At 36.6% G+C, this 12,139-nt stretch overlaps 1 protein-coding gene across 1 annotated transcript in view; it reads left to right on the top strand.

The window, feature by feature from the left end:
* Positions 1–213: 213 nt before the first annotated feature.
* LOC117671786 (calpain-13-like) overlaps positions 214–12,139 on the top strand; it is a 107,162-nt gene continuing 95,236 nt past the window's right edge. Inside the window, exon 1 of the mRNA XM_034427964.2 lies at positions 214–309. Coding sequence (XP_034283855.2) covers positions 307–309 — 3 coding nt within the window. The 5' untranslated portion in view covers positions 214–306. The remainder of the gene's footprint in view (positions 310–12,139) is intronic.

The following is a 12,139-nucleotide window of genomic DNA, read 5'->3' as shown; positions in this document are numbered from 1 at the left end:
TTACTCAAGGTGGTGATTAACACATTTTGCAAAGTTGAACTCTGTTTATTTACAGTATTACGTTGCTAGAGTTAGTAACTATAATTTTTTTTATAGGTAAAACATAACTTTATTTTCCTGCTTCTCAAGAAAGAAAAAAGAAACAGAAAACTCTGACACTGAAAAAGTGCCTTTTGCACAAACATTGGAAGAATCAAAAGATAGTATCATCTACTGAGGCACACTCTTGCGATTGATATTCCTTGGAGACAGTGTGCATCTGAGGAGCAAGAAGGATCATTCTCTTGTACAGAAGCTCAGACTAAAATGGTATGTTCTCAAAAATATCTCATTCAAATTTTTTCTGGAAAATGCCCAAAGGGAATAATCTTGGTATGCATGTGTGAGGGACAGAGGAATTGCTAAGATTTCGACCTAATATGCACCATCTCAGCTTTCTCTTTAATTAGAAGTAACTTCTAGAAAAGTTACAGATGCACATTTAGGCATGGCACTAATTTTATCAGTCTTTTCATGAGTTACGGCCAGCTTTCGTGATCCTTCTGCTCATTACTTGCATAGCTGCAGAATTCACAGGCTTTATAGACGGTGTTTTAGCAGGTAGAAAAAAATAATGCCTTAAAAAAAAAAGAATCTGCCATGTGCAAACATCTCAAAAAAGGACTTTGGTAACATTGTGAATCTGTCTGCCAATTATCGCGGGAGGTGGAAACGACATCTTTTTCAAATCTGTGGCTACTTGTGCCACCTTGATAGGATATCAGAAAAATAAATTGCAGATGTGGGCTGGCTATACTGTTGAATGTATAGAGCAAGTTCATTGAGGAAATTAGAAACTCTGGAATGGTGGTGGGGGGAATCACAAAATAAAAAGAATGAATGTTGTTCTGGTAAAACTTTCTTCTAGTGATTATCTGAGCTAGCAAATAAATTTGCTGTTTTAGTCAAACAGAAGAGAATATTTTTTAAGGCTTCTTCTTCTGTATCTTTCATAGGATCTAGAGTTTGAGGATAATATTTTCCTATGAGTAGAGTATTGGCTATTGAGGCTAACCTTTTTATTCTAAAGGCAAAAGGATTTGTTCTGCCTAAAGGCAAGATAAAAACTTGCTAAATGTTACCCTTCCCAGGTATGATAAAAAGAGATCTGTGTTAGGCAATGGGGGCAAAAAATCAGGAGGTGCTGATAATCCTTTTTTCAACTAACACATTTTTATTAGCATCTGATGAAGTGAGCTGCAGCTCACAAAAGGTTATGTCTTCTAATAACAATTTGTTAGTTGCAAAAGGTGCTACCAGAACCCTCCTGATTTTTTGCCTTTCCAGAAACAAGTTTGGATTGAGTCAGAAGATGGTTTTTTTCCCCTTGACTTCTGAAGACTGATGGACACGTCTGTGAAGTTTTTTTGGCAAGGTTTTTCAGAAGTGGTTTGCAATTTCCTCCTCCTTAGTGCTGAGAGAAAATGACTGGCCCAAGGTACTCAACTGACTTTGGGCCTAAGGTGGGAAATGGCTAGAGTGGGGCGGCGGCATGCAGGTAGAGGCCTGGGGCAAGGCTGGAGCGGGAGACTGGCATGTTCCCCGACCTGCCCGAGGCGAATGTTGAGTGGGTGGAGGCTCCGGGGCAAGGCTGGAGCTGGGGAATGGTGTGTCCCTGGGCGAAGGGCAAGCGGGTGGCATGTTACCTTTAATGAGCAGAGCAGGTGAGGCGCAGAGATTAGCTGGGCTGTGTAGCGAAGGCAAGATATATAGGGCGGGATGGGGTGGGTGGGGCCAGCCAGCGATGTGATTTGCCGGTTCTCTGAACTACTCAAAATTTCCACTATTGGTTCGCCCGAACTGGTCCAAACCGGCTGAATACCAACTCTGGATTGCGCTCACCATTAGATACAGAAAACCAGCCCTCTGTTCCTAGTACCATCTGATCAAGGTTACTGGTGGGAAAAACAGCTGAAATTCTCCACTGTGCTATTAGACTATATTTTTCAGGCTAAACATTAATCCATGCCCCCTTCCCAAGTTAGTTTGTGCTCATAATCCTACTTAAAAATTAGATATAGAAATGAAAACAAGCATAATTATTATGTAAATTATGCCTTTTTGAATAAAATCTTGAATTTATGTAAGAATGGACCCCCAGGTGCTGAAATGCAAAACCAAAATTGTCAGATTTGCCTCATGAGATGTCTATAAACCCAACTGTTAGGGTTTATAAGCCTTGCTTTATGGATTAGTGTTATGTACAAACTAAACTACTGTTCTCTAAAATATATTTAAAGGAAACCATAGCTTAGGCTGATAGATCAATCAGAAATACACTCTTTGAAGTTTTTAAATAAAATGAATTAGAGAGGAAGCTTGTGGAAGAGCAGGAAGCTTAGCAAAATTGTGGCATCTGTGCTGCCTTCTTTCCCTTTCTATTTGAGGTAAAAGAAGTATAGCAGCACAGGAAGACAAAGCACAATGTAAAAAAGGTGGAAGAGCTGGACATGTTAGCTATTAACAGAAAAAGAGGATAAAATACAGGGGATAGACAGAACAGACTTAAGACAGAAATGTTCTTTCCAAACACCTTTACATACTATCAATGCATCAACATTTGAAATGTTGATGCATTGCTAGTATACAAGTAATTGAATAGTAATAGTAGAGAGTATAGTATATCGATTGGTAATGATTTAGAGTATAATCATTGTCATAATAATAATTGAAGATGGTAGTAAAGATCATGGTAACAGTATAGGGATAGCAATAGAATAGAATATAGAAAGCATTTTCATATCCCTTTTCTGTTTGTTTTCACAAATTAAAACCTCTACCCAATCCTTATAAGGAGTTATAAAGAACCTACCTATCCAGGGTCCGGTGGATTTGTGACTTTCCTGAGTCTGGATCAATCCAATTGAGCATGTTTTAAAAAACAACAACCTGTCACAAAACTTCAAGTGAAGGAAAACTATGTGGCAGTGATTGTACATTTTTCAGTTAAATTACATGGCAAAGTTTTTGAGTAGAGCCTATTTTATATACAAAGTGTAATAGTCATCTTCTAATGAATACAAATAAGAAAATCCCCTTTAATAGGATTAAAGACCATGAAGTGCCAAAATAGTATGTATGACTGGGATTTGCATACAATATCTTTAGCTTAATGTTGATCTCCCAAGGCATTAACGAGCAGTAATTGTAGCAGGAGTGGCTTATTTACAGCTTTTTCTAAGTAATAGATAATTACAGAAAACAGCAGCACTTTAACAAATAGAGGCTAAATTGCAAATTAGAAATAAAATTGTGGTGAACACAAATTATGCCACAAACCAAATGTGTAGATTTTTTTTGCCCAGGTTTAACGAGCCTATCCAGAATAATTTTGATTAGACAATTAATTTATACAACGTGACTAGTCTAGCTATAACTATGGTTAATAGAGATTAGTCCAAGAGATGTCAAGCTCTTTATTTAAAATCTGATTTTTTTTCTCCCTATTTATTCAAGATATTTTGATAACTTTATTTAACAATAATTATTTTCCTTCATAATGCAATCTATATGCTCCCTGAGCTTGGCTGCTTGCTTGCAGATGTTTCATTACCCAACTAGGTAATAGCATCAGTTCAAGTGAGCATGCAGTTTCCTCCCTATTTATGTAAGAGCAGCTTGCCCTCTTAGATTTTTTTTGGAGGAAGGGGATTCCTCCTTGGTGATTCTTTGATTAGAATATTGCTTTCTGCCTGATTGTTTGTCTGGTATTGATCCCTGTTTATTTAAATATTGGTTGATGGAAGGGATACGTTCTAGTCGTTTTGTTTCTTTCCTAGGTTTTTTTTATTTTCTCTTTTGTCTTTTTTATTGTCTCTTTTGAATGTGTGTAAATGTGGTTTATCTCAGTGGGTCCAGTGATGGTTCATATAGCAGTGTCCCGCAATCAATATTCAACCAAGTTTAGAGGGCACCAAGAACTCCAAAGTTCAAGTCTGAGTTACAGATATTCTATTAATACAACCCATATCCATATATTTTATTTTATGTATTTCAATGCATATTCATCAATAAGAGTCTAAAGTTTCCACTAGACTCTCAAAGGGGTCTATGGTATAAAAAGGTTAAGAACATCTGTATTAATTCTTCCTTTTTCCAGAGATGTAAAAATACACTGAGTTTCTACAAAGTGTCTTATGTTAACAGGCCTAGTCTGATCATCCACCAGTCTCCTGATGATCTTTACAGAGTCTGTATGGGTAGATCTTTGCTGATGTGGGGATTCAGGCTACTCAAACTGAATGGTGTATAGCTGCATGAGATCCTCCAGTTAGAGGCACATGTACAGAAGGGAATGGGAAAGCACTCAGTTTGCCTAGCCTGGTGTCCTGCAGTTGCTTGGTTTCAGCCTCCTTGCATTTCTAATCCAAATGGCCATTTGAGTCTTCGGAGAAAGGCGGCATATAAATTGAATTAATAAATAAATTAAAAAATTGGGTAGAAATGCTGCAAGTTGAGTGAACACCTCTGGGTGGCACCGCATTAGAAGGTTGAACTAATCCAATAAACTTCTTTGTGCCTGGCAATGGATGCTGAGGCCAGAACCTGGGACATTTTACAGTTAAAACATGAACTCTGTGTCTTGGTGATATCTTTTCCCATTAGAAGTAGTCATCTATAACTCCAAATAATAGTTTCACCCAATCAATCCCCAGAATAAATTATATCACCTAAGAACCTTGAAAACTTCCATACGTATACTACATTCTTCTTTGGTCATGTTTATCTGGCTGAAATTATGTCATTACATAATTTCAGCTAAAACCAAGTCAGTTCTCATACCATTCTTCTTTTAGCTTCTCCAGATTATCCCTTCTTTGCACAACAGAGGACAGTGATTGTTATCATTTCCCCCCAGAAGCTGCTTCTGTTGTAAAGAAAATATAAATATCTTTGCTCCCTAGCATCTAAACCATTCAAAGTGCTTGCTGAAAATGCGATGGCTGATCTTGTCCCTGTCTTCAGCTAATGCTTCGTGACAGTAAAACAAAACAAAACAAAAAAAAAACAAAAACAGAATTTATTTTATTTTAAATATTTATGATGCTTTTCAGATACTTAACAGCTTAAAGCAGTTTAGAGAAATATTAAACTGATGAAACTTCAATAAAAATAATGCAATAAATCAGAGGAAGACAGCAAGAAGACAGCAAAACACTTGAAAAAGCTTGGGAAATATGCTTGATGGCACCTTGAGACATACTACTTAGAAATTATTAAATGACATCCTTCTTTATCAGATTCCAACTTAGAATAAAGGAACAATAAAGCAAAAAAGTCAGCTGAAGGCTGATCAAAAGAAACCATTGTAAAATTGTTGAAAGGACAGTAATGCATGCATAAAACGAGTGTGTGTGCATAAATAGGCTATGCATACTTCAAAAATGATTCAGAAAAAGTGGTTTAGACTTTGTGAAAGCAAACCTGAAAAAAAGCTTCTGCTGCTTCTGCTTTATGAATAAAGAACTGCATCATCTATAATGAATGAACCTCTTAAAGCAGCAGCTGCTGCAGCTTTTTTAGGCCTGTGTAGAAAGTTGAAAAAAGTTGAATTGCTTTAATGTATAGAAGAATGGTGCTATACCTACCTTTATAATGTAAAAAGGAAGAGTAATTTCTGTTAAGTCTACAAAACTAATCAAAGCCAAGGGAGTGGTTGGTTCATTAATTGGAGGAAAATAACGACAGTCAATAGGGTGAAGGCTGGGCTCTTTAATTATCATTTATCATCTATCTTGTCACAAAAGGAAAAAGTGGTCCAACTTATCAGAAGCCACACTGATGTGGGTAAAAAAGAAATGTAGATCGAAAGGATCTTGATAGACTTGAACATAAGGCCCTACCTAATAATGTAACATACCTTTATAATGTAAAAAAGGAAGAGTAATTTCTGTTAAGTCTACAAAACCCAGTCGAGGGAAAGTAAACCAATCATTTACTGATTTCTTGATGGACAGTTTTTAAAATCTGATTTTTGGATGCTCAGTCCAATGCAATCTACTATGTTGATGGGCATTTGAATGCTGAAAAACTAAGTATACATCACTGATTTTCACTGAAATAGAAGTGTCAGATACAATCAAAATCAAAGTAAAGCCATCATTTTGTACAGACTTTTCTTGGAGGAAGTGTGGGAGTTATGTTGACAGAACTTCCCAGGACAGGAATGGCAATTATGTTATCTGCTTAGCACGACAAAGCAAGATGTCTGTCGAGCTAGCAGAAAGGTGGGAAAAAATGAAATGGCCAGATTTAAATAGCAGTGAATATAAGAGGTGACTGCCTTCTCAAATTGATGTTGGACCATTAGCAATTGAACATGGCTTTATTTTAGATTGCAGTGAAAATTCTCATTTAGTCAAGTTATCTTCTGTCAAGTTAGAGCCAGAGAGACTGACAGTAAGATTCAGTGAAATGTCTTTCTAAATATATATACACGGCATTATATTATAAAACATAGCTCTTTGAATAAGCTTTTGATTGTTGAAGACATTAGTTAAAAAAAAATATTCTTCATTATAACTCGGTTTGTAACTTGGAATGTAAACTGTTCAAAGGCCTTACTAGTCATCTAATTTTTGTCAACATCATCATAGCTGGTTAAATAGAAGGAACTTTATCTAGAATCAGAAAGTTAAGAGAATCAAAGCTAAATGCCATGAGCCGCAGAGACATTGGACTCAAAGAAGAGTGAAGTCTAGCCAAGGAAGTGTACAAAGGGAGGTGTATGGAAATAAATAGGGAAAACTCGAAATTTTGGTAAAGGGAAGGGGGCAGATATCACATTGTTAGTATTCCTGAAACCTGATGGAACTCATGACTGAAATATGGTGGTAGAATATAATTTGTTCCAAAGAACAAATTAGCAGTACAAAAAGAGAGAGAGAGAGTATTGCATTGTATGTAAAGAATGACTAAACTTATATAATTTATGACAGCTATGGTAAAAACCTTGCTGAAAGTGTCAGGGCAAAAATTTAAAGAAAAGAAAAGAAAAACGAGAATCTTGCAGGTTTGGTCTATGCGTTTATGCCAAAAGCACCCAACTGTGCTAAAGATACAGAAGAAATCATATATTCACAAATCAGATGACTGAACTATGCAGGAAACACATTAATTTGGTAATGGAGAATTTCAACTACTCCCACATCAGCTGGAAATCAAAATCTGCAGCAGGTGGAAAGCCAACAGGCTCTTGATATGCCTTGCAGAAAATGTCAAGGTCCAAAAAATGTAAGAGGGACCTAGGAGATCAGCTATACTGGAGTTAGTATTTATTAATAAGAAACAAAGCATTGAGAAAGTAGAAATTGTAGAAACATTGTGAGAGTGACTATGTGATTCTAGAATACTACAGGAAGAATAAACAGAAAGATTGCTGTTCTAGATTTCAAGAAAATTTACTTGAATAGGCTAAGGAGAAAACTAGGAATGATATTAATAAAAACTGTGAAAGGAAACAATCTTCAGAAGGGTTGTAAAATTCTGAAAAAAGTGAATTAATTAAGGTCCAAATGCAATAGCAAGGAGAAAACAAAAGGAAACACCTAATAAAATAATTAAGGTTGCATAAATAGCTCTTTGATAAACTGAAAAACAATATGAATAAAATTAAAAAAGGAAAGAGAAGCACATATAAAAAACAGAATATCAAAGAGAATCTTGAAATTATAACAATGGGGTTAGGAAAACTGAAGTTCAGCTTGTAATCAAAATCAAAAATAGCAAAACATGTTTTTTTTTTTTTTCGTATTCATGGAACAAGAAGAAAGCCAAGGAAGTGGTTGGTTCATTAGTTGAAGAAAATAATGACAGTCAGTAGGGTGAAGACTGAGCTTTTTAATTATCATTTATCATTTATCTTGTCACAAAAGGAAAAATTGGTCCAAATTGTCAGAAGCCACACTGATGTGGGTAAAAAAGAAATGTAGATCAAAAGGATCTTGCTAGACTTGAACATAAGGCCCTCCCTAATCAAATGCAATCAGTGGTGAAAAATATAGAGTTCTGCACTCAGGTAGCTAGGAAAAGCCAGATGCATGGGGATAAGGTAAGTGGTGCCTGAGCTGCATCGCCAGAGAAATAATGTCAGGCTCACAGGAAGTGATAATTCCATTCTGCCGCACACTGGGCAGACTACTCTGTATCCATTTTCGCTTACCACAGTTCAAGAAGGATGCTGAGGAATTGAAAGAGGGCAGAGAAGAGTAACAAAAATGGTGAGGGGCTTGCAGGCTAAATCCAATGAAGAATATTAAAGGAATTGGGCACATTTAACATAAAGTAGAAAAGGCTAAGGGAGATTTTACAGCATTCTTGAAGGGCTGACACAGGGAAAAGGATGTGGGTTTATTCCCTGAGGGAACAACAAGAACCCCTGGGTGGAAATTTTTACAGAGAGAGACAAACTCAAACAAAAAAATAATAATTCTGATAGTAAGAATTATTAAACAGTGGAATAGCCATGTTCCATCATGGGGGTTTTTCAAGCCAAGGTTGAATCTAGGTAAGAGAAAGCAAACAGCAATCCCTGTAATGTTCACACTATTTTTCCAGTAAATAAATTAATCTATCTGCACTAGGAAACTTTGCATAGGGAATTTTGTGGAAAATCCCACAGAGTTAGGGAAAGAACATTTGATACGTGTTTTAAGTAAGTATCTATGGAGATTCTCACTCATCCAGGTCATAGTTTTCCCAAAGGTGCTTTTTCAAGAGGCAATTGGACTTTCTGGTTTTTCTCTTCACATCCAAGAAGTTTCTTCGGCTCAAAGTGAAGAAGCTTCTTGTATGTGAAGTGAAACGTCTTCAAAGAAAAATCAGAAAGTCCTGTTTTAAGTAAAGATCAATCCTGTTTCATGACTGCCTTTCTTTTCACAACCCCGTGTATATAATCCCATGTATAGTATCTAAACAAAGCATAGTAACATAGGTAAAGTATTCTTAGTAGCAAAAACTGTAGCAGCAAATACTTTCAAAATGAAAATGATGATGATAACAATAACAATGGCAGCTTAAAAGAAAAAGGAGGTGTTTGTGGTTTAGCTACATATTCATTATAGAAGCAGCAGAAACAGTAATACCTATTCTCAGGATAGCAATTGAATAAATTCAGACTGAAACTGTGCAAGCCTTTTTTTTCTTTTAATAAAAAGAATGATCAAAGAAAGCAATTTGTTTTCTATTATAATACAAAAGAAAACCTCTGAGCCAAGAGGATGGGATTTGAGTCTTTTATAGCTGTAGTGTCTGTTATATTGAAACTTAACATTAAGAAAACTAAGATCATGGCATCCAGCCCTCTCAATTCCTGGCAAATAGATGGGCAAGAAATTGAGGTAGTGACAGATTTTATTTTCCTGGCCTCTAAGATCACCGCAGATGGGGACTGCAGCCAAGAAATTAAAAGACTCTTGATCCTGGGGAGGAAAGCTATGGCAAATCTAGACAGCATACTAAAAAGCAGAGACATCACCCTGCCAGTAAAAGTGCGTATAGTCAAGGCTATGATTTTCCCAGTTGCAATGTATGGCTGTGAAAGTTGGACCATAAGAAAGGCTGAGCGCCAAAGAATTGAAACCTTTGAACTATGGTGCTGGAGAAGATTCCTGTGAGTCCCTTGGACTGCAAGGCAATCAAACTGGTCAGTCCTAGAGGAGATCAGCCCTGACTGCTCTTTAGAAGGCCAGATCTTGAAGACGAAACTCAAACTCTGGAATGAGCTGCCTACCGAGCTCCAGACGGCTCCTGATCTCCGCTCCTTCCGTCGGGACCTGAAGACTTGGCTGTTCAAGCAAATAGGCTGACTCTGATTCTGGGTTTTATTATTTATTAGTTAATTTGGATTAAAATGGGATTTTGTTGTACATGTTTTTAACTTGTGTTCGCCGCCCTGGGTCCTTCTGGAGAAGGGCGGCATATAAATACATGAAATAAATAAATAAATAAATATTTTGGCCACCTAATGAGAAGGAAGGACTCACTGGAGAAGAGCCTAATGCTGGGAAAGTTTGAGGGCAAAAGAAGAAAGGGACAACAGAGAATGAGGTCGCTGGATGGAGTCACGATGGGTCGGACATGACTTCGCAACTAACAGCAAGAAAGTCTGTTATAGGTTACATAATGCAGTGATTAGAAATGGCTCCTGTTTGTGTGGCTGCAGAGAAGGATCCAGGTGAAATCAAGGCCTGGTGCAGTTCAACAATTGGCAGAAGTCTGTGGCATCCCCAGGGAGGAAGCCGAGGCTACAAAGCAAAGCTCCACACCATACGGCTTCGTGCTGAATGGCCCACTGTATCATATTTTATTTTTTGTCTTAATCTCTCAATAATTTCCAGACTTCATGCCTCATTCTCCTAAAATGGGTACAAATCAGAACCCTGGATAAAAAAAATTTTTAGACCTGTGATGGTAAGTAGAATTGTGGTGGTCCTTCCAAGTGTTTTTTATATACCTGGCCAGGAAACTGCACAACTATTCCAGGTCTGTGGATGTGGGTCCCTTGGTGGGGTGGCTTGAGCTTCAATGATCAATCTGAATGTTCTTAGGATTCAACTTCTCTTCCTCCTTGCTCTTTTTATTTTACAAATTGTTTCTGGATTGGTTAAGTTAATTAAATTTCCCCTACCGCGGTGGATAAATCATGATGACACATAGACAATCCTAGTTTATTCTGTACTGGAAAATAAATAGCCAGCTGCAGGCAAATCTTATATGGCATGCAATCTTTTGCATCGTTAAAGAAATTAAAATGTATCATCATCAAAGAAGAGAGAAAGAAACCAGGATTCCTTGAAATAGACATATACTCGTTTATGGGTATGGATATAGTTTTTATATGTAAAAAAAAATTCTGTGTAAATAGAAACGCAATACATGCTTGCACAATGGGGAAGACTGTGAATAAGTGACCTATGTGCTGCATCAGTTTTCTGCCCAAGTTTAGATTCAAAAGCAGGCACACTTTATCAGAAAAAAATAAGTGTAATAAGCCTCTGCTAGGATTAAGGTACTCAAGATAGTAACCCCACTCAAGCTCCAAATAGCATGCTATTCCATGCAGTTTTAGTGGCCAAAACAATCACCCTTTAAGTAAACAAATCTTTATTAATAGAATAACCAGTTTAGTTAATCAGAGGAATGTAGTGTGGAATGAGATCCTATTAAAAATTGAAAAATGTGGACTATATTCTCATTAGATGGCTACAGAACTGGTTGAACAATGTAACCACTGTGTATAGTTCATCTGTTCCCTCAATTCATCCATGTCTATCAAATTATTTATCAGATTTTTTTTTAATTCACAATTTTCACAACTACTGTCAAATATCCCAAAAGGTTCTTTTGTCCCATTTAGCTCAAATGGTTGCTTTAGATTTAAAGCATTTATTTCATGTTTGGCCCTTAGTTGTGTCTTATTTCTTTTTGGCAAGCACCAATCTTATATTTGAGTTTTCCCACTACAGTTGAAATTTCCAGATATATTGCTTGTAATTTATTTACTATTCTGCACAGGGCTTCCCAACTGTACAGACTTGCTCCCTAGTATTGTGGTTGGTAATCTCCAAATGAACATTTACAACAAGGCATCTTTTACATTTCATTTGTTTTGTTCATATAATACAAAAAAAAGAGTATCTACAGAGAATGGAAGTATGTGTGCGGGTGTGTGGGAGTCTTCAAAACAATCTTGTCCAGGTAATTAAAAGAGAGAGATTAACTTGTATAACTTAATTACTGAAGCAAATTTTCAGTCATTTGCTGAGATACTACTATCTAAAAATCCTCACTATAGAACAGATGGCACTCCAGCAGGAGACAACTATATGTGAGCAAAGAGATGAGGTATGAGTAATTATGGCATTTAGAGATGATATGTGTAGATATACAGTATACAAGCATAATTGGAATGCAATACTTCATACTTACACTTTCTCTTATCAAGAAACTTGCCAGGTTATCACACTGGATATTTTCTCCTATTATTTTAATTTTTGGCATTCTTGTCTGATGATTTTTTTTTTAAATGGACCAAGGAAATAGATGAGTTGGCCAAGTCTCAGAGCTGGGCTCATAGGATCAGTGAGATAAATAGCTGCTT

Source organism: Pantherophis guttatus, chromosome 1 (genome assembly GCF_059756535.1).
Source record: "Pantherophis guttatus breed Tessera chromosome 1, ASM5975653v1, whole genome shotgun sequence".
Lineage (NCBI taxonomy): Eukaryota > Metazoa > Chordata > Lepidosauria > Squamata > Colubridae > Pantherophis > Pantherophis guttatus.
This window is presented reverse-complemented; position numbering and strand designations above follow the sequence as displayed.